Below are 25,788 nucleotides of genomic sequence, written 5' to 3'. Positions count from 1 at the left end.
GAGCTCTGGACAGCTTCGATAGCTGAGCTTTCGACAACAAGTGCGCACCCGTCTGTCTTGCGATGCTCTGAGCAGCTAGGCGCTCGCACGTCTCCATTTGTATGTGTCGAGTGATCATAGCCTGAAGCACCCCTTCGTGCGCATATCGATGAGCACTGGTGCCGATCACCATCGAGTCCGCACGTATTACTTCTGACACCAACTCAGCGGGCCGGGTGGTTTGCTCTGTCGCCTCTCGTCCACCGGTTTCTTGCGCGCGAATTTCTTGGTTCTTGTGGTGGACCGAAGCCCGATTCGTCTGTCATTCTGCTTCGTATCGTGTACGAGGATGTTGACCGGCGGACGCGCAAGAATCTTGAGCATATTACTGTCGCGTGGGCACACGGTCCCGGGCTTGGCGCGTTTGCGGTAACACTGGACAGCCGTTTTGAACACGCAATGACAGGCTGTATGATGACGAAAAGATGGGAGAATGAAAGAATTGTAGCTTAATGCATGATCATGGGATGGACTAGGTGAGAATGCTTGCTTGTGGAAATTAATATACCTTCAAGACGTAGACGATTTGCCGCAATACCTCTGTCTAGGTATTACATGAAAGGCTTTTTAGACAGAACAATGTTCGCATCAAAGATAAGACGGGGATGAAATGGAAGGGGTATCTTGCTGTTTAAACCTTTGCTTGGTCTTAGCCTAAGAAGCCTCTCCACAAATAGACTTTTCGAGGTCAATGATAGCGCGTCTCTTTCCCCAACACATGTAACACTGGACCCCAAAACATATTCACGAGAACGAGATTGTGCGAAGAGGCGTTGTGACTGAAGTTTTGGATATGCACGATAAGAACGCTGATGAGCGAGGTTAGATTTGACGTAATTACTAGCGCATCGGAAGCCGGAAAGTTCCGCTGTTGGTCGTGAGGTATGACGCTTTGCGGAGCGACACCTGCAGTGGGGCATGTCATGCGAGCGATACAGTGGTCTACCGTCAGCAGCATCAAAGAAGGGTGTGCCTTCGCTCGCATGATCCGTCGCAGGTGATGTCTATGGCGCGAAATGTTTGCTTACCATCTTCGGTAAGCACTTTTCGAAGCGCTCCAAAGTTGTGCGATGGTCGAGTGTAGTTACTCCACATCAACTACCCCATCATCATGTCGACATTCAAAGACTACTTCCCATGGACCGCATCTCCCCTGATCATCAACGCCCCGATGGCAGGCTTTGCAGGCGGTGCCCTCGCATCCGCCGTCACGCTCGCGGGTGGTCTAGGGTTAATAGGCAGCGCCCTCAGTATGTCCGACGCCCGCAAAGAATTGCTCATCGCATCTGAAGCTCTCACATCCATATCATCATCAAACCTTCCCATTGGCATCGGCTTTCTGCCCTTCTTGCTCAAACTAGACGACGTCGTGCCCATAGTGCAAGAATTCAAGCCCGCCGTGATATGGCTGTTCGCCGCGAAAGAGCTAGACGACTACGCAGAATGGGCTGCAGTATTGCGCAAGGCGTCGCCGGAAAGCAAGGTCTGGGTGCAAGTGGGGAGCGTTGCGGCGGCTTTGCACGTCGCGCGAGCAGCGAAGCCGGATGCATTGTGTCTTCAAGGCGCCGATGCAGGCGGGCATGGATACGAAAAGAGCGCGGGCATCGTATCGTTGGTGCCGGAAGTATGCGACGCCTTTGAGCGCGAGGGCTTGTCGGACATCTCTCTCGTCGCATCAGGCGGTATTGTTGATGGCCGGGGTGTCGCTGCTGCGCTTGCGCTCGGCGCGCAGGGCGTGGTGATGGGTACGCGATTCCTCGCGTCGAAAGAAGTGAACGTACATCCGGTGTATCAAGCAGCGGTGCTGGAGGCACGTGATGGTGGACAAGTAACGACGCGCTCGAAGTTGTTTGATCAGCTGCGTGGGCCGAACATATGGCCCGGGATGTATGATGGACGCAGTTTGATGATGCAGAGCCATAAAGACTTCGTGGACGGAGTGAGTATCGAGGATATCCAAGAGTCGCACAACGACGCCATAGGTGCGGAAGATAAGGGGTATGGTACGGGCCTGCAAGGCAGAGCTGCGATATGGGCGGGTACGGGATTGGGCCTGGTGAATGAGGTGAAAAGCGCGGCGGAGATTGTGGAAGAAGTGAGAGCGGGAGCGAGGGAGGTTTTGGCAAGAACGGTCAAGCTATAGGCACAACAAAGCTTCACTTGCTCTTTGCTACTTCGGCAGTACGATAAGTACGCAGCAGCAAGTCGGTTACGGGTTTTCACTTGACATCTGCCCAACGCAAAGGCCTTCGTTCAGTTGTATCTGTAAGAGCAAAGTGTTGTATGCAATGATCCGCCCAGCGCGCACAAACACAAGAAATTATTCCAGCAGCCAACGCACTATACCTGATATACCCCACCTAATTCCTCCTCTCCCCATCGAACAAACATCAAACACCCATTGGCTCAGGTTCACGGTTTACCATGGATCTACCCTCTTACCCATAGTGGTATTGAGGTTTAGCTAGGCCGGGGTTCGAATACTTCTCAGAGCGCTCAGTTTGCAACAAACTAGAGCTCCAAGATATCTCCTCAGGCTGTCATACACTAGGAGGAGAAGTGAAAGAGGCTGGAAGGAGGAGCAAAGATTAGGGTCGGTCAATTAATTAAGAAAATAAGAGTTTCTTCCCCTCAAGGGTTTTCTTTTTGTATGTTTCCTTTTGGATGATTGTCATAAATTTTGGCTAGCGGGACTTTTAGTAGTACGTGAATGCAAACGTGAAGCATCCTCATCTAAGCAAAGTTCCTGGTCTGGCTTGTATCTATCAACACCTCAGACCCCGCCACTCTGACCAGTGTCACTACCAGGTTGCTATCCAAGTGCAAAATTTAACATGGCTTTGCCGCCTTCTGATCTCCCCAACTGTGTATCGTCGCTCGACATGCGCTGCCGTCGCAATACGCAGTGGGGACACCGGTGATGGTGATGACCGCGCTTGCTGTGCGGGCCATCTCCCAATGGCCAGCGAACATCAGAAAGGAACATGAAACTGAGACTCTTCGGTAGACTGTTGCGCATGCGTGTCATGGCCCGTGTAATGCAAGCTGATATGGAGTGTCAAACAATTGAGAAAGTAGATTGCGACATATCGAATTTCAGAACAGGCTACGCTGTGGGTATAAAACCATGTACACGCGACAGGGTAAGAGAAGAGGTTCCGCCAAGGTTTGTATAGTTGCAGAAGAGAAAGTGGTCAGCCCGGCGCCGCTTTGCTACCGGGGAACTGTTAGGCGCCCCTCGGGCTGCCACCCGGCCCTTTGTTGAGCAGACCGGAGAAGAAAGACATGAGCTTTTCGTTGTCCATCTTGCCAGCTTCTTGCGTTGCTGGAGGCGATCCTGGCTCGTTACCGCGGTTTGCTTCGCGATCCTGCAGAATGGTTAGCTCTGTGTCAATCACGCATTAGACTTTGACTAACCTGCAAGCGCTTCACCATCTCATCCGCATTGACTTGGATGCCACCCATGTTGAACTGCACAGGTCCAATGTGCTCTTCCACAACTCCGGATGCGTCTTCCATGTATGTTCGCGGTGCTGGGGTATCACTCTCTTTCCTCGCGGCCTTCATGGCGGCCTCGTTCTCGTCTTCACGCCGCAATGTCTCCAGCAAAGTGACCTGTTCGTTCAGGAATACTTGCGGGTCCTTGCTCGTAACTTCAATACCGTTACTCTGCCTCGACATGGCCGATAATGGGTAGTCGCTCTCAGGATTACGAATGGTGTCTTCGTATATCGAGGTGGCGGAGGGACCGTCCTGCTGCTCTTCCTCTATAACAGGCGACGGCTCTGGCTCGCCGTTTGCTTGGCCCTCGGCTTCGACCGGCGCTGACGCTGGTGTCTGTCCATTTGCGATTCGCATGTGGCGGGGAATTTCGATATCGACACTCCATCGCTCACTGACGCCCTCAACATCAAAGCCCTCGCGCAGAATGCGTATCTTTGCCCAAGAATCCCAGTTCGGCGGTACCAATACCCGGTCACGGTCAGTCACGTTGTGTCGTAATTGCTCCTGCTTGAGTAGCGACTTGATGCCCAGTGTCGAGTGAATCAAAGTCTGTAATGAGCCAGGTGCTGTTGGCATAGTGTACACCAAACTTGATCCGTGCTTGAGCAGGATAGTGCGCAGATACTGCAAGATGAAGTCGAACTCCTCCTCTTTCCATCCCCGCTCCTTTTCGAGCGACTCAATCTTGTCGGCGTTCTGACACACGACACACAGAGGTATGCCGAGCGGTTCGTCCCACTCTCCAGGGCCCAGTGGAATCTTGACGTCCTCCATGCTGCTGGTTCCTTCAGCTCCAAGGCTGCGGCCCTTGTCCTGCAGAAGCTGGATATTCTCTTCAAGGACTATTTTCGAAGCATCGTCCAGGGATAGGATGAGTGAGCGCAATACGCGTATCCAATCGCGCAGTTGCCGTATCCACAGCCAGGGGTGGTTCCAGTCCAGCAGTATTACTATGAGCATGTTTGGTAGTGTGCGGGGGTTCAGGTAGGGCTTGATTAAAGGGGTGAATGAAGGCGAAGGGTTGGCGAGAAGGTATAGGGAGAGGCGAGCGAGTGTGTCTAGCAGTGTCAGTGTCTCAACAGCCCAGCGACAAAGTACGTGCCATACCTTCATGATCAGTGTCCAGGACATCTTGGTAGGTGTAGCCCAGGGCAAACTGATTCGCGATAGGCGGCTTCCTTCCTCGGTCTGGCGGTCTGCGGCTGTTCGCGCCTTCCGTCGACACTGACTCCAGGAATTCTCGCTGTGTCTCTGGGGTTCCGCCTGGACCCTCGTTAGCTCCTTCCCCAGCTTCTCCTGTCGACAATCTCACCTAGCACGAGCAAGCTCTTTTCGGGCAGGCGCTTCCCGCTCGAGATGTTGTCCAGCATGGGCTTCCATATCTCCTCCTTCTCCGTATCTCTGCTATTCGGCCGGTCATGGTGCGTCCGCGAGGGGAAGTTGGATGTCCGATGTGCGCTCGCCATTGCGGAGGTGCTGCGGAGCTCGCAATGCGGGGACAAGACGTGTTGTCAGGGGGAGAGCTGGTGGAAGAGTCGCTGTACGCGTCAGAGATGGGCAAGCGCGACGCGACGTGCAGTGAAAGGCTCGCGACTGCGTGGTGGTGGTGATTGTTCGGTGCTGGTGTTGGGGAGCTTTTGTGCAGGGGTCCACGTCTGTTGCGTTGCGGTGCCTGCCAAGACCGAGCTTCAAAAAGTTGCGGACCTCACCTCCGCATGCACACCTCGCTCCCACCCCATATGACCGAAACGGGTATAAAGCGTCGAGGATAAAGATACAGCAGACTGTATGGGCATAAAGCGAGCCTGACATCTCGGCTACCAGCGACTCCCTCCCGACTGACACCTCGTGCGACCGCGCCTTCCTCACGAGCTCTCGTCTCCGCCGGATTGCTTACTCCCCGCCATGAATTCTGTACGCGCCATACAACAGCTCAACAAGCGCGAACTCGAGGCCGGTGTCGGAACAGAAGGCTCGTGGCACACCGACTACCGCGACACAGCCTTCATCAACATTGGCGGCCTGCCATTCGAGCTCTCCGAGGGTGACATCATAACCATATTCTCACAGTATGGTGAGCCAGTATGGGTCAAGCTGGCACGTGACAAGGAGACTGGAAAGTCACGGGGCTTTGCGTGGATCAAATACGAAGACCAGAGAAGCTGTGACTTGGCAGTAGACAACCTGGGCGGGTCGACCATTATGGACCGAGTGATACGCGTAGACCATGCGCGCTACAAGCCCATGGATGGCGAGGACATGCGGGACAATACCATGGGCGAACCTGTTGACGATGATGACCAAGGCTCAGACGACGGCAGGCGCAAGAGGCGGAAGACAGACAGCGAGAGTGACTCGGACGAAGATAGACCACTTTTGCCAGAGGAGATTGAATTGGACAAGCTGATGGACAAGCTGGACGAAGACGATCCGATGCGCGACTCCATGATCAAGCGCCAACAAGAGAAGGTCGACGAGGCGCTGAAGAAGTTGAAGAAGGCTAAGCGGAAAGAGAAGGAGCGAGCCAAGAGGCGGGAGAAGCATCACCACAAGGACGGATCCAGAGACCGACATCGCGAGAAAGAGAGAAGGAAGATCAAAGACGACGAAGAAGATGGCGGACGTGGACGGCATTCGCGGCATAGACGTGACCGAGAAAGTCGCGACAGGGACTCGGACGATGACCGTCGACAGCGAAAGTCAAGGCATCGCGATGAGTCTGATAGTAGAGACCATGAGAAACGTCGTGATCGCAGTCGCGAGCGTCACCGTGTTCACAGCGACAAGAAGCAAAGAAGTCGACGTCCTTCAGTCTCCGACGATGATCGCGGGGATCGCTCGCGTTCGAAGCGCTCTCCTCTACCATATCGAGCGCGCTCACCTCGTGGAGATCGCGACCATGCACGCGATTGATCATCACTCGCCCTGTACGAATGACTATCCAGCATTTTTATGCGTGAAACACATCATTAAGATACCCATCGTCAGCAGTATTCCAGTCAGCATATTCCGAGAACCATGGAAGTCAAAATTCATCACCTCGACTTGATCTTTCCTTCGTCAATCTCCAAGCTCACGACACGCCCAATGTAACATATCTAGGTGATCCGTTCCGCCTTCAAGGAATATGAGCATAAATTCTTTCCGCTGCTTGCTCTACAAAGCCCTTACCCTTACATCAAGCAACATGCCACCCAGCTGCCACGTACACTGGCTCGACGAGATCCCATCTCGCGACCGCCTTACCGCACAAAACCTCGAGCACGTACCTATAGGCGGTCCGCTTGCTAGAAATGAATACAGACATCCCCAGCGACGCTTGACGGCTGAAAATCTTGACCGACTAGGTGTGGGTGGAGCACTCGCTGACAGTCGGTTCAGACACCCGCATAATCGCTTAACAGCAGAGAACCTTGAGCGAGTACCTGTTGGTGGGGCACTTGTAAACACTAATTTTAGACACCCCCAGAATCGTCTAAACGCGCGAAACTTGGGTAGGGTAGCTCGTGCCGGATTTAATGCTGGAAGTTGGAGTTGGGAGGGGACCAGGGTGAATGCGCGAGCTGAGCAGAGGAGGGATAGCAGAGGTGAGCTGAGGGATGACAGGAGAGATGAGCGAAGAGGTTATAGGAAAGGGGAGAGGGAGCGAAGAAGACGATAAACTCCTTTCTACCGTATTAGAATGGTAGCATGCTTACGGTCATCTTCTTCAAACTTTTCGAGCACAAATCCTTTTACATTTGCGACACATGCTTCTTTTGCAAGCTCTACTCAGTTGTGGTTCCTTGCTCATATGGTCAAGATATTGAGCAGCATGCGGGAGTTGTTGCCTCATCTAGTGAGCTGACATGCAGCGATGACGTCATCTCACGTGAAAGCTATGGACACCTGACTCCAAAGAAGTCTTGCAATGCATCTTACAATATCAGATCATTATCTAATAATACATGGGAACCAAAGAATCATGGCACATTTGACTCGAGAAGAAGTCTTGAAGTCTGGGGAAGTGGCACCCGAGTATAGAAAGGTGAGCCCCGTCTTTATGTTTCGCCAGCGACGTTGATTCATTACCGTTTATCTCCATCAAGACTGATGCTTGGTCGATTCCATCTGATAACCCAATACCCGCAGGCATTCGAAGCCCGTCCAGTCTCCATCGAGGGCCCAGACTTCTTCACCCAACGCGCCGCCCGCGCTGCACACCTCGAGAAACTGCGCCATCTCTACACAATCCCAGGACCCATCCCAGAATCAGTCACCGAATCGCTCCACAACGTGCCAACACAAGATGGCTCCTCAATCCGTGCGCGGGTGTACCAGCCCGTTGCCGGCCCTCCCACCAGCGGAAGTCCACTAATCATGATGTACCACGAAGGCGGCTGGAGTATGGGCGACCTCACAGACGAAGACTTGAATTGCCGCATGTTCGCGCGCGACTTGGGCGCTGTTTGCGTGAATGTTGAATATCGGTATGCTCTCCCTCAAATCCAAACATCCTAGTGATGGCTGTGAATACTGACACGCCAGTCTCGCCCCCGAGCACAAGTTCCCCACCGGCGTCAACGACTGTTGGGACGCACTGAAATGGGCTATTTCCCACAGTGCAGATCTTAAAGCCACGCCGTCGCGCGGACTGATTGTCGGCGGCGCATCAGCGGGCGGAAACATCGCTGCTGTCCTTGCGCTCAGGGCGCGCGATGAGGGACTCGAGCCGCCTATCACTGGCCAATATCTCTGCGTGCCGGCTCTCCTGCCTGATGCAAATGTACCACCTCATCTCGCGCATTTGTACGAGTCGCGCACAAAATCTACTAATGACCCAGTTCTCAAGGGCATACCGCCTGGCCTGATCGAAGAGATCTACGCGCCCGATCCTAAGTCACCATTGTGGGATCCATTCAATCACCCCAAGGGGCACAAGCGCGCGGCGAAGGCTTTTTTTCAGATTGGAGGACTGGATCCGTTGAGGGATGAGGCGGTGCTGTATGATCGGGTCTTGAGGGAGGCGGGAGTCTTGACAAGGTTTCAGATATATGCGGGCTATGGACATATGTTTTGGACGAATTATCCGGAGATGGAAGAGAGTAGGAGGTTTGTAGGGGATACGCTGAGGGGGGTGAAGTGGCTTTTGGAGAAGTGATGGGGCACTTTAAGGCTTCTGCAGTGGTCTTGCTGACATGCACAATCGGACCATCTTTTTTTACTGAACCAAGACATATTACCACGAAGCGTGAATGACTGCACACTCTCGTCTGCTCGAACCTCGTTCGTGGTCGTATTAATTCACATCTGTATTCACAGTGGCGATCCGTCACTATCACAAGATTCGTCACAACGACATGTTGCCTGCAATGCTTCAAGCGCCTAAACCTTCAAGTCCATCAGTCAAGTCTTAAGAACTACTGTCTCCAACCTTTAAGATCCCCTCAACTCTTCTCCTACTTTTCAACTCCAAATACCGAGTATGCTACTCCTCAGAGTCACACTTCTGAGCGCCGCGCTAGCGAATGCTTCAACACTCTTCTCGGTCGCCATACCCTCCATCAACAACAGCACACTCGTAGGAACATCGCAGGCGATCTCATCACCGAGTAAATCCATTCCAGCCTCTCAAACTCCCGGCCCTGTCGGCACTTGCACGTCTATCGAAGGCAAGGCAATGCAAACTTGCTTCCAATGGCCGCAGCCAGGCCAACCACATCCCACCGCATCGGCGACGACTTCGACGTCTCAAAACGCTACAACAAGTACTGCCCCAGGTGCTCAGAGTTATACCGCATCTCCTCCGGCAGCCACAAGTCATACCAGCACAACTCCACCTCCCTCCTCATTGCCTCTCCCCCCATCATCCACACCACCAGCCCACTCACCTCCAATCCCCGCCTCCACCTCCACCTCCTCACCCAAATGCCCCGTGCCACATCTCTCCCACCGCTCCTCCTCCCCCCTCACCGTCCCAATCTCCGACAATCCCAGCAACACCACCCTTCCCGCCTCATCTCCACTTCCCAGCGCCCCCGCTCCTGCCGACGATTGTACTTTAAGCATAGACTCGCCCTTGAACTTGTGTTCCCGTGGCCGAAACCCGCGCCTAGGGCTAGAGCGGTGGAGATGGGTTCAGGAATAAGTCGGGTTGTGGCGCGTGTGGCGTGGCCGATGACGACGTTTTTGACGAGAGTGAGGGAGGGGGAGGATGGGCTGTGATGATGGATTGGGTTGAAGGTTGTTGTATATTTTGAGCAGGCGGTTATGTCGAGGTATTGATGTCTGGGTCGGGCGACGATTTGACAATGGGGTGGATAGGGTGTAGATGAGTGTGGGTGAATAGATTACTATGGACGTGTCTTGAAATGTTTCTTTGAGTATCGTGTCTTGTTGTGGTGTATTGCATTAGAATATCCTGTGCGTTTATGAGGTTTTCGAGATCATGTATGTCTAGTGCCGACTCCTGGCGTGTCCTTAGTGAGGCTGGTGAATTGCGGGGCAATTATGCTCAGCACCGAGATTCAATACAGATAAGAGTAAGACTAAGCTACAATCCTCAAATGGTGCTTTACTCGCGTGTTCTGTATGAGAATCCTGTGAGTCTTGATGAAGTCGGATGCTGATTTATAGCATGCGAATGAAGGATATCACCATGTGAGGAATCACAAAATCTTGAGACGAACGTTGGGTTGCTTCAATGGAGGTAGGTGGCTCTTAATACCTTGTGCATGTTGTACCACTATTGTGCTGTGAAAGTTTTCTAGATCTCAATGCTACTGCTCTCTACTTGTTCATTGTTATGGACTACATTCAATAATAGCTTGATACTTGGATAATCGTCCCACTTAGATGTTCAAACGCTATGAAAGAGTGGCCACACGTGATAGGTCCAGGGCGATACTGTTCTTCCTCAAGTTCTTGCCGACAGACAAAAAGCTCAATGAAAAAAGAAAGTGATACAGGAGTTAAGTACCAGTATCGTAACCAAGCGTGATAGTTGCCACTGCAGGCCCGGGACCGCGCAGCTTGACGCTTAATGCTGGGAGTGCAATCCCTTGGTTGACATCTGCAGCTTCGCAACTGCTGATGTCATAGTTCAGAAGGCCAATTATCCAACAGGCCTAGCAAGCTAGGACCTGCAAGACAAGCAACCTCCTTGCTACCGGCCAGCTTCCGAATACCGATACTGAAAAAGACGAGCGGTGTGAAATCGAGCCGTGTCCTGCTGCTATGTCTTTGCAGCAAGATGACCAACTAGCAAGACTGACAGCAGCACCAAGCATCTGAAAGACCGACTGAACCAGGTAGCTGGTCCTCCAATACCGGTTAAGGTACACTATCTCCACAAGCGAGGGCCTGGTAATCAACTTCCCATCAGCCTTGCGGTGAAGAGGAGAAGACGTCCCAGACAGCCGTCAGCGAAAATGAGTGAGCAATTCATGACACTGCAACCACGTTTGCGGCTAACGTGGCCCTGATGGATTGGAACCTGATGCGATGCGCGCAGTTCAGCCATCTCACTGCTTCCTGCAGGCAGCTGTGAGATGTCTGTTGGAATCGGGTATTCACACAGCACTATACCAGTCGTGGGCCCAGCACATGCCTTGGCGGTGTTCGCGGGTCGCCAACAAGACTGTCCCGCCGCAACGGAATGTCGACAACGATCCTGGCACCCCGCTAATTATGTAAATCCCACTCAATGAGATCATACCTGTTGACCCAGCATTTGCTGGTATGGTGTCTGAACATCGGCCGTCATCGCTACATTCGAAGAGTTCTGCGAATCATGGGGGATATTAATCGGAGACTGCAGGGAAACCGAAGAGCATGGTTATATCTCTGTATGGATTAGTTGAACATGGAGAAGAGCGCATACCGGTCAGGGCGAGTGCACGTCGTAGGCGAGTGCGCCTCATGATCAGTTCTCTCGGTTGAAAGCAAGATCGCAGTTGTTAGTTGTGGATGCAAAGCGGCGATCAGAAAGAGAACTGGAGGTAAGGAAATAACAGTGAGGTGAGCTTACCTGAAGTGATTGGGACAGGTGCCGTTAGGCCACCTGTGACTTTGCGCGCCTATACGACCTATTGTGGAGCCAAACTGAATGCAGCTTGCAAACGGTTCAGTACCTAGGTACGCTGCTGCTCAATCCTTCCTATTAGACAACGCCACTGTTAGAGTTATATAACTGACATCAAAAGGAGTCACTGTCGACTAAGATGGAAATTGTTAGTTCTTCCAGTTAGAGGTACATGCCAGTATGCGCAATGCCTGCCAATACCTTTTCCAGGAACACTATGTCGTTATCTTGTCTCTTTGTGACATGATAGACTTTTTGAACCTCCACGCACCAACCATACATGAAAGTCAACTCATTCGGAAGCAGGTACCCGCTTTCATACTGCTAACAGGAAGATTTTACGCTTTTGCAATTTGAGGCAGTGAACCTCAGACTTCCTATGACTCCTCTAATGCTCACGTAATTCTTCCTCAAGTTCACGCCCAGTAGGCATGAACATCGATGAAAAAAGTACCGGAGTTGAATCCCGGCAAGAGCAAGCGCCAAAGCTTTCGCCCAGCGTGCTGTAGCAGTAATGTTGAATATCTGCTACTGAACTGGCCACCCACTCACAGAAACAGAACGTCTTCTGCTGACATGAGCTGTGTCAACTCTAGTCAAAACAACAACCAGTTCAAAACAGCTTTGGTGGACAGACACACGCCAAAGGCTGTTCTCTTCCGAAGTGCGAGGCACGACACAAGATCGAAGAGGGATCAGCTCTCGATGAACCAAAAGTCGTTCTCAAATCTCAAAGAAGAAGTCAAAGACGACTTCGATAAGCTTTGAATGACTCTCAACGCAACTCGGTCGCCACGTCTTGGCGGACAGACACGCACCAAGACGCGCGCAGCCCAAAGGGAAGACACGCCTTTGAGACAGTCGGTGAAGGGAAGACACGCCTTCGTTGAACCGGGCCAACGGGAAGACACGCCGCTGTATTGCGCTGAGGTGGGCGAATTGACTGCCTGGAAGAATTAGTTGATTGAGGAGGAGCAAAGGCGGGGTGGGAAGACATACTGGGTGGCTAAGTTGATGAGAGAAAACAGAGGGGAACGGGCAAGGTATCTATATATGCCACGGGAGCCGCTAGCTGTTGCGCTATGGGCAGCCTGCGGCCTGTTGACCCGACTTCGGCAGCCCGTGTCAAGGTGAAAGAGAGCAAACGCGTGTATGTCAGGAGGCAATAGCATTCTTTGCCGACATCGCGGACTGTTGCCTGATATGAACGTCTGATAGGTTCAGAATGAGGTCATATTTGTAGCTTCTGCGGGCTTCCACAGCCCCGCAAGCCATCGAGACCCATTCACTCGTGGTAGGTATTCGCTCCGCCGCTGGCCCATGTGTCGTCTACGCTAGAGAATTAGAAGGCTCGGAGCTAGGGTTTAGCCTGATAGAGAGTGCTCTGCGTACTACATATCAAAGATTTCGCATCGGTTACACCTGCGCGCTCAACCTCCAGTTTCTACTACCAATTGGTAAGCCCTGCAGTCACTATCATACCGCCTGTCTCTGACAGACACTTTAGTTATCATGATGAGCAAAGATAAGGGATCCGCCGCCGCATCCAAGATGGGTGTCAAAGGTCAAGATAGTGATCGTCTCGCGCACAAGGCGCGCGCCCGCAACGACACTGCCTCGCAGCCCAAGGATCGTGAGGCACAAATTGACAGCGCCGATAACAAGCCTGATATCTCTACCCCCTCGAACACGTCCCGTAAGCTGGTTGATAAGTCATTGGCCCCGCTCCCTCTTGCTATCGATCTTGCGTGTAACTTCGATACCTTGGCGCCCGCAGATTCGGAGCGCACCAAGGTAGCATTCTTCGAGACTCTCCTAGGCTTCAAATATGATGAGCTCCGCAACGACTATGCTGTAGTCGTTTACCAGGTTGGTGATCCACTCCTTGCAACAGTCACGATCGATGTTCGCAACATCAACACTTCAGGTATGTATGACCCACGGGATTGACAAGGCACTCTCTCTAACGATTAGGTTAGAATCGGAGCTCCATCCTAGTCTCAAGTTTGGTCAGCGCCTTGAGCGTCCAGAGAAGGAGTCGACCGCCATCGTTACAAAGCAAGATGCGGCCTCAGAAGATACCTCAGGCAGAAAGACGGTGAGCAAAGCTTCCACCAAGACGACCACCATTACGAGCAGGGACAAGAATACCGATGGATTTCCTCAAGCAAAGAGACTTCCTGACAAGGACATCGACAAAAAGCGGTAAGTTCATGAATGGGAGCTTACGAATCACGCATCAACTGACAATTGTAGTCGTGTCGAAGATTCTCCTGCTTCTACCACAGCAGAAAAGCGTGCTAAGACCCGTGGACACTCTCGTTTCTTGCCAGCAAATCTTCCAGTCGACTATCGCCCACCAAAGCCTAAATACCAGAACGATTGCCCGCGTCTGGAGTCAGGAAAGGACTGTGATAGGCATCGTTGCGAATGTCTGCACGAGGACCAGCGCGAGTACTTTCACAGGGAGCAATACAAGGAAGACGGTTGGCCATGGCAGCATGCAGCTCCCCAGATCTTCGACCTGGGAAAGCTTCCCATCGCTAACCGGCGCAAAAAGTTGTAGATGTTCTTGTAGCATGTCGATTTGTTTGCTCGAATTGCTCGCTCAAATCATGCAGGTAGGCGCATCTCGGGTGCATCTTGCGGAACAAGGCGTTGCCTCAGTACTCGCCGCTTTTTAGATGGACACACTTGTATCCTGCGCTTATGATGCGCTCACGTTCCTCTTCATGATGGTCGGCGTTGGGATACCCTAGATACCCGTTCCAATGTAACGTTAACGTTTACCATCTATGTATGGCCCATGGCAATTCGTTTTTTGGATAGTACAGTGATTATATCAAAGCTAGTATGTCATCGTAAGATATACAAACCGAGGCTTCGCCACTCCCTGAAGCGCTACGCTGTCCACTGGCCGCAAATATTCGTGAGATCAGAGCTTCGATCTACCCTCCTTCTCCTCCGCCTCCGCCCACTCTTTTAACACCCTCTTCAAGATCTTACCACTAGGGCTCTTCGGAACTTCATCGAGAAAAACAACACCACCTGTCAGTTGCTTGTAGCTGGCAAGATTCTCACTGATCAGTCTCTTGACGCCATCCTCCGTAATGTCGCTGCCGGGCTTGCGCACAACATGAGCGCGCGGTCGCTCTGCGTCAGAGCCGGGCTTGGCTTTCAACCCAATCACCGCCGCATCGACAATGTGATCTTTGGCTTCAAGAAGGACAGCTTCCAGCTCAGGCGGGGCGACCTGGAAGCCCCGAACTTTGATGAGTTCCTGGTTGAGGTCAGCGGTGAGCCGGCAGGAGGTGCTAGGGGTGAGCCCACCTTTTTGCGATCGACGATATACCATAGCTTAGTTTTACTATCGCAGTATAGGATGTCACCGCTGTGCAAGTATCCATCCTCATCCCATGTTTCTGCGGTTGCCTTGGGGTTTTTGTAGTATTGTCGGGCTACTGTTGGACCACGGACGCACAACTCACCGCGCACATCATAGGCTGTAATGTCTTTGCCATCATCGTCCACAAGTCTGCGTGTAGTTAGTAGGAGATTCGATCCGCACCTTTCTCTCACATACTTGACGTCTGTGTTCGCCATCAGCCTGCCTACACTTCCGGTGTCGTCTGCCTCGGGATAATAGAAAAGCGTTATTGCGCTAGTAGTTTCTGTCATACCCCATACTTGCGTGAATGTCGCATCTGGTGCAAGTAGTTTCCTCAGCCTCCTCTGACTACCCGCGTCTAACGGTGCTGCGCCTACGGCTGCCGTTCGTATACTCTTCAAGCTATATTTCTTGCTCAGTGGACTATTTATGATGGCGATAACGAGCGGCGGTACCACTCCGAGGTTGGTGACCTGATGTTTCTCGATGCCGGCAAGGAAGGGCTCCAACTCAAAGCGGCGCATGATCCATACTGGATGTCCGGTGCGGAATGGAGACGCATGTATGCTTGGTACCGTGGCAACATGGAATAAGGGCAAAGGAGAAATGCCTCTGGGCTCCCAGGTGATCGATTCTTGCGACTTTGTGGCTGTCATAGTATGCCATGACGTGGCATTGTAATGACTCTGACAGGCTATCTTCGGTAGGCCAGTCGTGCCAGACGTAGTGAGACGGGCGACATCGGTGGTCTTCAAGGTTTCGAGATCCGTGATGCGCTCCCAGTCTTCTTCGCCATGTTCAAGTAACCACTCCCACGATCTGTAACCATCGGGCACTTTTTGTCCGCGCACGTTGAAGATGAAGATCCGGTCTTTGGGTATACCTTCCGCTGTCGCACCCTCAGCCACCACATCCAGTAGTTCTGGTTCCACGATGAAGAATTTGACTTCAGCGGTCCGAATGTGGTGTCTCATCTCCGCGACACGGTACGCGGGATTTGTCCCAGAAAAGACGCCACCAGCTGCCACTCCCCCAAGGAAGACCATTGGATACATGATATCATTGAAAGATGTGATTGCAAAGCAATCTCCCTTCTGGAGGCCAGCCTTGCGGAATCCAGCAACTAACTTTTGAACGATACTTAGACCTTGCCGACGTGACAAAGTGCGCGACTCATTTTCGGCGTCGTGGTAGACCTGGCTGTGTCAACACTCAATTCCCACGGCTTCCTTCAGTCGTACCAGTTTATCATTGTCATAGTCGGTGTTTCCGAAAGCGAAAGATACCAAATCTTCCTCTGGCAGTGGGTAAGATTCTTGTGATAGCCACGGCATCTTGGTAATGGAGCTGCTCTATGGCTGTGTTTGACCTTTTGCTGATACAGTACAATATGATCAATCGCAATTTAATTAAATCTACTTGCGTTACAACAGCATTATAAACGTTCCCAGTCGGTTGTTAAGGCAGAGAAAGGATCGTTATGATCGAGTCTCCATGGGTTCCGAGGTTGCCGAGGTTGTTCGACGATCTTACCCCAGTCCCGCCTTCTCCACAGCTTGCAACGTTGTACGGGAGGTGGCGCTTGGAATCACATCAGGACGAAGGACTGAATGGATGCATATTTCATAGCATGCCATATCTAAACACTCAAAGGGATCCTCATACATCTTGCTCTTTTCCAAGTGGGTCACGCGAGGAAGTCGGATGCGGAGCACATGCACAGCATGCCGACAAAGCTGTCCATAATCCAAGGATACTGTTGGAGAGTTCTATGGGAAGGTAGGTCTTCCTGATCGGAAAGTTGAAGCGTGAAAGGTTGTGTGCTCGACGAAGTGGTAGTTCCTACGCTGTGCACGGGTTGTTGACGCCACAGCCCAATTGAGACTAGTGTTCCCCGGATCCCAACTCCCGGCACATCTTCATCAACCCAGAGATATTTGTCGATGTTCATCAGGCCCAATTACTCTGGCACTATGATACTTGATCACTGTAGAGAACTCAAAGGTTGTTTCAACCCTTAACTCGACGAAATCCATGTCTTTTCTATATCGTATAGCTGCCCGTCTGCCATAATTTCCGCTGGACATCACAGCAACTGCTTCGGCCGACTGAGAAGCGCCATCGCACGCAAATCACAGGCCTTGGTATGCTTAAATACGACTCAAGTTTCTCCGAATCCTTTTTGGAACATCGGGTGCATTGCTCAAATCGTCCTAGCATTCACCGTTGTTCTCCACATTTCGGGGTACACCTGTCCGAGGGGGACGATATAAAGCAAGGCGTGCACCCCGTGGGGAGAAATGGTTCAAGTATGATGGCGATGGTCTGGAGAACCTTGGTCGTCCTCGTTCCCTACGCTGGCACAAATCGAAGCCAGACCCAATACTGCTGATCACGCCATTGCATTGCTGTGGTAAGCAACACTTTCCCTTCCGCGCGCGTGCCGGCCCCGTATCATTGAGGCCGCCCCATCCATTCTTAGACAGGTGAGCTGACCGTGACCAGAACTACAGCATGTCCCAACCATACGTGATCTCTTTGTCGCGGAGGCTGTTCCATGCAGCATGCAGGTGCTGCACAGATTGTGCTACCGCGCGTTGGGACGCTGTCGCCCCCTGAAAATGTCTGCAGAGACCCGGTAAACCCGACTACAAATGCCGTTTACCCATGGGCCATCGATTTTACGACACTGCTCCACCACGACCCTCTTTTATGCGACCATCGTCAAAACTTGCTTGAAGAATCTGCGCATTTGCGGACCACTAGCGCTGCAACTTCGGAGATCACAATGAGGCTGCACGCAACGTCGGAGCACGCTCGGTCAAGGTCGGCCAGAACATCACCACCATGGCACCAATGATCACGACACCAGATCTCGAGGAGACTTTTGAATAACGGAGGTCCAAGGCGAACAAACGGCTGTAGCATTGCTGGCATTTCATAATCACGCAAAGATCACAGCTTCCATGGCTCTAGATTGTGTAACGAACATTCCGGAATATCGCGCGACGCCGGCGATCATGTCTCCACAGCCTGAGAATCCAAACCCACTTCGCGATGACGTCGCAGCTGGTACGAAATCGAAGAAGGCTAGCGCTCAGGGACTGATTGGCTTTGAACTGTACGAGCCGAACCGACTTGCGCATCATGGGCCCCCTGCTATGCGGTTCACATCTGAAACATTTCCCATATCGACAGGATGAACAAGAGCTCGTTTGCTGGATGCAGTCAATACCTTCGAAGTCCTTTCCTCCAGAGAGGGACAAGATAAGGAGCCTCGCATTGTGCAATGTTTCCATTGTTGAAAGATCACCGTGGCGCCCCAAATTGTCGGGTGAAATTCTCAGTCTTCCGATCATGAACATCGAAGATTTTTTTTCTGATCGGTCGCTTCCCGGTCCGAGTGTTGCTTTCGTCGAATGACTAGAGAAAATAACGTGCTTTGGGACGCACCACATAGCCGTGACCCTGTATCACCGGCTTACCAAAGCATACTTTTCTGTATTGGCCTCGGTCACCACACCTGCAACGCGATGCTCCGTGATCTGGTGCATTGAAAGAAATTAGGACCGGGGCTCCACTGTCAGTTGGCCACGCGACTCCACGATATCGCGTCCGACTATTTATGAAGCGCGAACCTCTCCTCAAAGTCCGCACTTGACTTCCCCTCCACCCCAGACCCATACAACGATTTCACCTTAAAACATCTGGTGGAAGTATCAACTGAATCGAGCTTTCACGCCGCCTGAAACAAAATGCGCTTCTTCCGCAAGCCGACCGAGGCTGTTCATGAGAAAGGCACCCCTGCCAACTCTACGCCAGCAGACACACCACCAAGGGGCAACTCTCACACGGCAGAGAATGTCGTTCCTGAAGGTCGCATCCCTGCTATTGCGGTCGTACTAGGGGCCGTCGCCAGCATTGGTGGCTTCATGTTCGGTTATGAAAGTGGTCAGATTTCGGGCTTTTTGGCAATGCCAGACTTCATCGAGCGGTTCGGTGACAATGGAGAATTCTCCGATGTTCGCCAAGGAACTATTGTTGGTCTTCTTGCGTAAGTTGTGAAGATGGAGAATTTTGTGCTTTATATTTACGTCGAGACAGTATTGGTACACTCTTCGGATGCTTGTGCTCAGCACCTCTCGCCGATACCTACGGCCGACGCCTCACGATTTCCGGTTCAGCATTCTTCTACATCATTGGTGTGATCATCGAGATTACCAGCAAAAAGGTATGGGTACAATTCGCAATGGGCCGCTTCACTGCCGGTCTTGGCATAGGAGCGCTGTCCACTGTCGTCCCAATGTACCAGTCAGAGTCAATTCCCAAGCGCATTCGCGGAGCAACTGTCAGCTCTTACCAACTGCTCATCACTCTTGGTATCTGGACAGCCTACATGGTCAACTACGGTACCGTGAAAGACTACTCGAACTCCGCGCAGTGGAGAATCCCCAACGGCCTTTCCGCACTCTGGGCCATCATTCTTGGCAGCACCATCCTGCTGCTTCCAGAGTCGCCCCGCTACGCGTACCGCAAGGGCAGAATTGATGAGGCCCGCACGAACATGGCCCGCCTCAACGGAGTCGACCCGCACAGCGCCTTTATCGATGCCGAGATCCGTGAAATCCAGGAGAAGCTAGAGGCCGAGAGCGCTGGGGGCGACCACCCATGGCACGAGATCTTTACTGGACCCCGAATGCTCTACCGTACTCTCCTCGCAATGGTACTACAAGCGGGCCAGCAACTGACTGGTGCAAACTACTTCTTCTACTACGGCACTACCATCTTTACGGCTACTGGTCTCGAAAACTCCTACGTGACCTCCATCATCCTTGGTACCGTCAACGTTGCGGCTACAATCGTTGGCCTGTGGATTGTCGAGAATGTCGGTCGTCGCAAGGCGATGATGGCTGGTGCGGCATGGATGGGCATGTGCCTCTTCATCTACGCCTTTGTCGGTCACTACACACTCGACAAGCAAAACCCACAGCTTACGCCTGGGCCCGGCAATGTGATGATTGTTTTCACGTGCCTTTTCATTGCGGCTTTCGCTACCACTTGGGGTCCTCTCGTGTGGGCTATCGTTGGTGAAATGGTAAGCGCTGGAATACGAAAGCTTTTGCGAATAATGCTAACCTACGATAGTTCCCTGCTCGTTACCGCGCTCTCTGCATGGCTCTCGCAACCGCCGCCAACTGGCTGTTCAACTTCCTAATCTCATTCCTCTCGTCAATGATCACCCGTCAGATCGACTACCTTTATGGTCTCGTGTTTGGAACCTGCTGTTTCGCGCTCTTCTTCATCGTATACTTCTTCATGATTGAGACGAAGGGTCGATCGCTCGAGGAGATCGACACCATGTACGTCTTGCACGTCAACCCAATCACCAGCGCCAAATTCGACGCATCTTCGCTGCGCAAGGATGGCCTCATCGATACGGACAGGTTACACATGGGTGCTGGCGGCAGGACTTTCAGCAAGGCAGAGCAGGCTGGGCAGAACGGAGGTTCGCGCGGCATTCTTGAGCCGGCTGAGCGCCAGGAACTCCAGGTTTAAGCTGGGACTTCAATTTCTTCGCGGCAAGGTTCTCTAGCCACTCGGCTTTGGCACTGAATCTTCTTACCTGTGTCATCGTCCGTCGAATCATCACTTGTAATACTATGGACCCATTCAGTCTATCATCAATGAATAAGCGACGCAATGGATCGCATTAGCAGATTATAAATATCTGTGCACACTTTCTGTCTCTCTTCTGCTGAAGTCTCCTTGAGCGAGATTGTGCGAGGTCTCGATTGCGAGTAAGCGTGAGAAGAAATGCGGGGTATCTCCAAAACATACATATGTACCTAAACATCATTCGGGCAAGTACTTGCATGTGTTGAAAGTGCATTCAAACACCAAATCTCCACTCTCCAACCGCATCATATCTCAAACCATGCCACCCACAACAATCAACCTTCCAGCCATCAAGCAACGCACCTGGTCCATGACCACATCCTACACCGTCTCACAGATCATATCCTACAACCTCGCCCTAGGCGCATCTGGCATCAATCTCGCACTAGTCTACGAAGGCCACCCTAGCTTCCATGCCCTCCCCACTTTCGGCGCCGTACACGGCATAGCGGTAATGGGTCTTGTACACCGCGCCATGAGCGATTTCTTGCCAAACTTCCAGGGACACAATTACGTCCATGGTGAGCATTATCTCAAGCTTGTGCTGGCGTATCCCATTCCACAAGGCGCGGATGAAATTCGATTAAAGACGACGGCGAGGGTGGTGGACGTTGTGGATCGGAAGAAGGGGGTTTTAGTTTGTGTGGATATTTTCACAAGCGAGGAGGGATCGGGAAACGTGGTTTGTGAAAACGAATGGGCGGGGTTTGTCATGAAGGTACCGACTGCTGGAGCAAATGCGCAACAAACATCGAGAGGAGAGAGGACGATGCTTCATCCGACGCCGTCGAGAAAGCCGGATAAGGTGCTGTCGCATAAGACGTCGCCGGAGCAGGCGGCATTGTATCGGGCTGCGTCAGGTGATTTGAATCCGTTACATATTGATCCGAACACTGCGACTGCAGCAGGGTTTCCGGCGCCGATTCTGACGGGTACTTGCACGTTAGGGATTGGTGTAAGGCATGTCGTTGAGGCTTTCTGTGCAGGAGACGTAAGCAGATTTGTCAGTGTAAAGGTCAGGCTGAATAAGCCGGTATTAGCTGTATTGAGTGAGGAAGTCAAGACGGAGATGTGGGAGGAAGTGACACAGGAAGGAAGGCAAAGAGTACTTTTCAGGATGGTCGTCGAAGATCAAACTGGGAAAGGTGAGAAAGTTGTAATGAGTCAAGGATGTGTGGAGTTGAGAAGAGATGAGGCAAAGCTGTGAGCTGAGTCAAGGTGTGGTTACATATCTTTGATTTTGAAATTTGCGGGAAAGCTTTGTTGGCATTGATCTAGTGCGCAGGGCGTTTCTGATAAGGAAGCGCGTATAATTTCGATGGCTAAGACGTGTTGGAAACTGATCGCAAATCTCTTCATTATACTTTCCTAGTCTTCTACTGACACAGGCTAGACTAGCGAACCTAATAATATGTGTAGAGCCGACGAGGCCGTGGTGCTTGCCGGGTGTAAAGTACACCTACGTGCTGTGGCGGTGACAACTGCGAGAATTTGGTCTTGATCAACTCTCCCAGATCATTTGCCGCCCTGGAAGCCTCCATTACGTGCTGGCTGGTTTGCTCGATGGTTATATTCTTCAGACTCCTACAGTCCAGAAGTCTCTGCAATTTGAAGTTCTCGAGTAGTTCATTAGGGGAGCGTGCCCGACGGCTCAAAGTCATGTTATCTTCGCTCTCCATGACAAGGTATGTCAGTGGCTCGAAGTGAAACGTCAACTTGATCGTGCGCAAACCATTGCAAAGGACGGCCAGCTCCAAGTCAGAATTCTTCTCGTAGCCATATGGAAAGCGACTGAAGAAGTCGAAGCTCAGGTCGCGACAAAGCTCAAGACGTCCTGGAGCAGCCTTGAGGAACGTCTGAAGAAAGGCGTTGTCTTTGATAGATGCCACCATGAACTTCGACCCCTCGATAACTACCGCGATGATCTCTTCCTTAGTCGCCTCGGATACCGAGCAAATGGCCGGTAGGAAATTGGGGCTTATTGGATCGTCGCCGACCTTGACGTACTCGCGCAATGCGATCGGGTCGATAAAGTAGCGCATACCAATTCCGTTAGGCTGATGGTATGGCTCATCGCGCATGGCCAAGTCCCAGATGACGAGACGGAGCTCTCGTGCCAGTTGCATGAAGTTGTGGAACTCAGGCTCTGGTTCTGGATTGGGGATGGAAATCTGGGGCGAACACTTGTTGTCGTCGATGACCGCTGGTGCTTTGTTTTCGTCAGCTCTCATGTGAAATTTATGGAATTGAAGTTCAATATCAACATACCTGCCACGGCCGTCTTCAGTGCCCCATAACGGACGACTTCGACCCAGGTGCGGGCGCCAGTGCTCAAATTTTTGGAGATCAGGGCAGCTTTGGACTCAAGGGAAGTCAGGAGCGGAAATTGCTCTTCATAGAAAGCATATGGAGCGGTCACTGGGGCTGGTACATCGTGTCGAGGATGCCCACGGCAAGGAACTGTAAGGACCACCATTTAGTGCTACGCTTTGCTAATTCAGCTACGCTAGTTATTATCTTGCTTGTGGGGATAAATGACTTACTTTGTGTGGACACAATTGGTTGACTAAATGTTGGCGGAGGAGCTGGGTCGTAAGGTCGAGTAATAGGAGTTGGCGAGCGATTAGCGTGTCAAGTTTCTGGTCAGTGCGAGGCTGATAGGAAATTCGTAGGCCTACTGTAGCCTGGGGAGTGATGGCCGACCAATTGGTCGGTCATCAAGCCTGTGGAAAGAATCTTAGGCGTACCACTCACCCCCTGTGTATAAAGTACTCCTGGGGACAACTCTCATCCTGCACCTCTTCTTGTCTCGCAAGACTCCGCATCAACAACACTCAACCACCCAAAATACCTCATCAACCCTCAACTTCAAAAGATCGACTCGACTCTCCCCTTGGCAATTCCCCCACCGAAATGTTCTCTACCACTGCCTTCCCGGATGACTTCCTCCCGAGTTTCAGTCGTCTCTACGTCGACTCACATATTCGTGTAGTTTCAAGAGATGAAGATCCTCGCCTTGGCCTCCAAACCGACACCTATACTTTTCAACGCCCACCGAAATACGGCCAAGACGACTTCCCGCCCCTCGACTCTGCCCAAGCCTCTGATGCCCTCGAGGTCACCGATACATCTGGCGCCTATACATATGCGGATGTGCTCAAATTAAGTCGCACAACCGGCTTTGACCTGTTCGAGTTTCCCCCCGAAGTCCGTGAGCTGGTCTGGGAGGCTGCCATGCGCGCTGGCGGCACATTTTCCAATGGAATCCATCTTCGATCCCACGTCTACCGGCGCGAAGAGCCGGATCGCCCTAGCTTTCTCCCTCGAGTCTGCTTCTTATCCAGGTCCACTCGAGATGAGACTGTTGCTGTGTTCATGCGGAACGCGAGCTACATCATCGCTTCGATCCACGACAATGTCTTCCTTCGAAAGTTCATTGCCTCGGTACCCGGTGGCCAGCTCAATATCCGCGAACTGTCCTTCCGGAACTTTGACTTCTTCCCGGAGCACGATCGCGAGACTGGGGTGTTGAATACTGAGGACTCTGACCTTGAGCTGGCAGTGCACTGCGAGGGCCTGCGGACTGTGCACTTGACCATGGGCCCTAGGTTCATCGGCTATCACGTCTTAGATGAGGATACCGGACAGTATGACCATCGCTTCAGGTCTACTGAAGAACTTGTCACCAAGTATCACCTGCGTCGACTTCTCGATTGTGAGAGGCTGCGCACTGTCCACTGGCATGGGTTGTGGATGACAACTGAGCATGAGCGAGTGCTTCGCGGCCTTGCGAACTGGGTCAAGGCGGAATTTGCGAGCCGGGGTCGCAAGACTGAATACACTGTAACCTAGGAGATCGCCGAAAGTGCTCTATAGGATGGCACTTACCCTGAGGTTAGGAGAACATGATTGCTGTATAGTATCTAAAGCACGTTAACGGAACGTCCTGAATACAAAGTGTCTTTATTAATCTTACTTTCCATATTGATGGTATATATGGCTGCTCATATGCAAGTTTAGTATAAACCTAGACGACTAAGTGGTGGAAGTTCAGAGACAGGATACGAATTATATGTCACTTCCGCTGTGTGGGGCGCCATAATCACTAACAATGCTTGCTATACGAGTAAATTTACCATGCATTTATACAACATCGCAAACACAATCTCTTGCCGCTGCGTTCAACATCGAGTGTCTCAGTGACGTAGGTGATACAAAGCGGTTTTGTCCACAGACAAACAAAAGTCTCCAAGCAAACTTAGCTTGGTCCTAATCGTGCGTTTACAGCAGTTCTCTTGGAAAACACAAACCACCCCACCCCCTAAGCCCTCGGCTCCTTCCCCCCAATCTCCCCACTCTCCCTGACAAAACCATTCCCATCCCCCGCCCTCGCTGCCCCATGTTGATGACTAGACACACAAAGTCAGCTTTCACTCATCCCATTCACTCCACCCCTCTTCCCTCCTCACATAGCACATACCTATGATCCCGCACCTCCCACTTCTTCAATACATCTAACCCCACACTATCTAACGCACCCACATGACTACTCGCCAGCGTCACGCCAGGCACATCCTCTCCCTTATCTGCTACTTTCTTCCAGCTCGCGGCGGATACGCAGAACCGCTGGCCGGCGCTGACATCCTTGAGGCCCGAGGCGCGGATGAAGGCTGAGGTCAGTTGTGCGCCGATGGGGTTGGCGGCTGTGCAGTAGCCGGCGTGCAGGGACGAGGGGAGGGATTTGGGCGCGCTGGATTCGGAGGAGTGTTTGTGAAGGGGGGCGTTGAAGACTATCTTCGTGAGTAGGTGTGGAAAATGCTAGGGATATAGATAAAGGGTACCGTTCTTTTGCTTGACGTCCATGCCGCCTTGTTCGTTTTTGGATGACATGTCGGTGTTAGGTTGGAGAATACGTGATGCGTTTAATTGTTCTGGGTGAAGAAAGACCATAGGACTTGAGTGTTATGGAGGAGAAAAGCATTCGAAGCTTGTACCTGAGCCTTTCGCGCCAGACTCTACTGACGTTTTTGGTAGACATGATGCTGTCATAGAACGACTGGACTCCTGACGTCACGAGAGAGGACTAGTCTTCAGCCTCAATCCTTCTGCATCAACACTA

At 52.0% G+C, this 25,788-nt stretch overlaps 13 protein-coding genes across 13 annotated transcripts; 9 read left to right on the top strand and 4 right to left on the bottom strand.

The window, feature by feature from the left end:
* Nucleotides 1-1,150: 1,150 nt before the first annotated feature.
* SNOG_03020 (hypothetical protein) lies at nt 1,151-2,182 on the top strand (the record flags this gene model as incomplete). The annotated part of the gene is made up of 1 exon (XM_001793557.1): nt 1,151-2,182. One exon carries the CDS (start codon nt 1,151-1,153, stop codon nt 2,180-2,182), a length of 1,032 nt encoding a protein of 343 aa, XP_001793609.1.
* A 932-nt stretch (nt 2,183-3,114) lies between these two features.
* Nucleotides 3,115-5,009, bottom strand: SNOG_03019 (hypothetical protein; the record flags this gene model as incomplete). Its single annotated transcript, XM_001793556.1, is given in 4 exon segments — nt 3,115-3,407; nt 3,457-4,385; nt 4,651-4,839; nt 4,856-5,009. The coding sequence occupies 4 exon segments, from the start codon at nt 5,007-5,009 to the stop codon at nt 3,267-3,269; spliced, it is 1,413 nt and encodes a 470-aa protein (XP_001793608.1). The 3' UTR covers nt 3,115-3,266.
* A 439-nt stretch (nt 5,010-5,448) lies between these two features.
* Nucleotides 5,449-6,592, top strand: SNOG_03018 (hypothetical protein; the record flags this gene model as incomplete). Its single annotated transcript, XM_001793555.1, has 2 exons — nt 5,449-6,166; nt 6,189-6,592. 2 exons carry the CDS (start codon nt 5,449-5,451, stop codon nt 6,590-6,592), a joined length of 1,122 nt encoding a protein of 373 aa, XP_001793607.1.
* Nucleotides 6,593-6,730: 138 nt separating this feature from the next.
* On the top strand, nt 6,731-6,873 carry SNOG_03017 (hypothetical protein; the record flags this gene model as incomplete). The annotated part of the gene is made up of 2 exons (XM_001793554.1): nt 6,731-6,808; nt 6,847-6,873. The coding sequence occupies 2 exons, from the start codon at nt 6,731-6,733 to the stop codon at nt 6,871-6,873; spliced, it is 105 nt and encodes a 34-aa protein (XP_001793606.1).
* Nucleotides 6,874-7,507: 634 nt separating this feature from the next.
* Nucleotides 7,508-8,759, top strand: SNOG_03016 (hypothetical protein; the record flags this gene model as incomplete). The annotated part of the gene is made up of 3 exons (XM_001793553.1): nt 7,508-7,570; nt 7,675-8,012; nt 8,071-8,759. 3 exons carry the CDS (start codon nt 7,508-7,510, stop codon nt 8,681-8,683), a joined length of 1,014 nt encoding a protein of 337 aa, XP_001793605.1. The 3' UTR covers nt 8,684-8,759.
* Nucleotides 8,760-8,882: 123 nt separating this feature from the next.
* On the top strand, nt 8,883-9,670 carry SNOG_03015 (hypothetical protein; the record flags this gene model as incomplete). The annotated part of the gene is made up of 2 exons (XM_001793552.1): nt 8,883-8,919; nt 9,024-9,670. The coding sequence occupies 2 exons, from the start codon at nt 8,883-8,885 to the stop codon at nt 9,668-9,670; spliced, it is 684 nt and encodes a 227-aa protein (XP_001793604.1).
* Nucleotides 9,671-13,117: 3,447 nt separating this feature from the next.
* SNOG_03014 (hypothetical protein) lies at nt 13,118-14,171 on the top strand (the record flags this gene model as incomplete). The annotated part of the gene is made up of 3 exons (XM_001793551.1): nt 13,118-13,536; nt 13,604-13,810; nt 14,072-14,171. 3 exons carry the CDS (start codon nt 13,118-13,120, stop codon nt 14,169-14,171), a joined length of 726 nt encoding a protein of 241 aa, XP_001793603.1.
* Nucleotides 14,172-14,540: 369 nt separating this feature from the next.
* On the bottom strand, nt 14,541-16,327 carry SNOG_03013 (hypothetical protein; the record flags this gene model as incomplete). Its single annotated transcript, XM_001793550.1, has 4 exons — nt 14,541-14,885; nt 14,936-15,234; nt 15,286-16,189; nt 16,235-16,327. 4 exons carry the CDS (start codon nt 16,325-16,327, stop codon nt 14,541-14,543), a joined length of 1,641 nt encoding a protein of 546 aa, XP_001793602.1.
* A 2,421-nt stretch (nt 16,328-18,748) lies between these two features.
* Nucleotides 18,749-20,549, top strand: SNOG_03012 (hypothetical protein; the record flags this gene model as incomplete). Its single annotated transcript, XM_001793549.1, has 3 exons — nt 18,749-19,047; nt 19,098-20,088; nt 20,139-20,549. 3 exons carry the CDS (start codon nt 18,749-18,751, stop codon nt 20,547-20,549), a joined length of 1,701 nt encoding a protein of 566 aa, XP_001793601.1.
* Nucleotides 20,550-20,928: 379 nt separating this feature from the next.
* SNOG_03011 (hypothetical protein) lies at nt 20,929-21,876 on the top strand (the record flags this gene model as incomplete). Its single annotated transcript, XM_001793548.1, has 1 exon — nt 20,929-21,876. The coding sequence occupies one exon, from the start codon at nt 20,929-20,931 to the stop codon at nt 21,874-21,876; it is 948 nt and encodes a 315-aa protein (XP_001793600.1).
* On the bottom strand, nt 21,444-22,900 carry SNOG_03010 (hypothetical protein; the record flags this gene model as incomplete). The annotated part of the gene is made up of 2 exons (XM_001793547.1): nt 21,444-21,647; nt 22,133-22,900. The coding sequence occupies 2 exons, from the start codon at nt 22,898-22,900 to the stop codon at nt 21,444-21,446; spliced, it is 972 nt and encodes a 323-aa protein (XP_001793599.1).
* Nucleotides 22,901-23,582: 682 nt separating this feature from the next.
* Nucleotides 23,583-24,521, top strand: SNOG_03009 (hypothetical protein; the record flags this gene model as incomplete). Its single annotated transcript, XM_001793546.1, has 1 exon — nt 23,583-24,521. One exon carries the CDS (start codon nt 23,583-23,585, stop codon nt 24,519-24,521), a length of 939 nt encoding a protein of 312 aa, XP_001793598.1.
* Nucleotides 24,522-24,990: 469 nt separating this feature from the next.
* SNOG_03008 (hypothetical protein) lies at nt 24,991-25,559 on the bottom strand (the record flags this gene model as incomplete). The annotated part of the gene is made up of 3 exons (XM_001793545.1): nt 24,991-25,078; nt 25,150-25,459; nt 25,511-25,559. 3 exons carry the CDS (start codon nt 25,557-25,559, stop codon nt 24,991-24,993), a joined length of 447 nt encoding a protein of 148 aa, XP_001793597.1.
* Between the last annotated feature and the right edge of the window lie 229 nt (nt 25,560-25,788).

Source organism: Parastagonospora nodorum (genome assembly GCF_000146915.1).
Source record: "Parastagonospora nodorum SN15 chromosome Unknown scaffold_4, whole genome shotgun sequence".
In the NCBI taxonomy this organism is placed as follows: domain Eukaryota; kingdom Fungi; phylum Ascomycota; class Dothideomycetes; order Pleosporales; family Phaeosphaeriaceae; genus Parastagonospora; species Parastagonospora nodorum.
The sequence above is the reverse complement of the archived record's forward strand: the minus strand, read 5'-3'. Positions and strand labels throughout refer to the sequence as shown.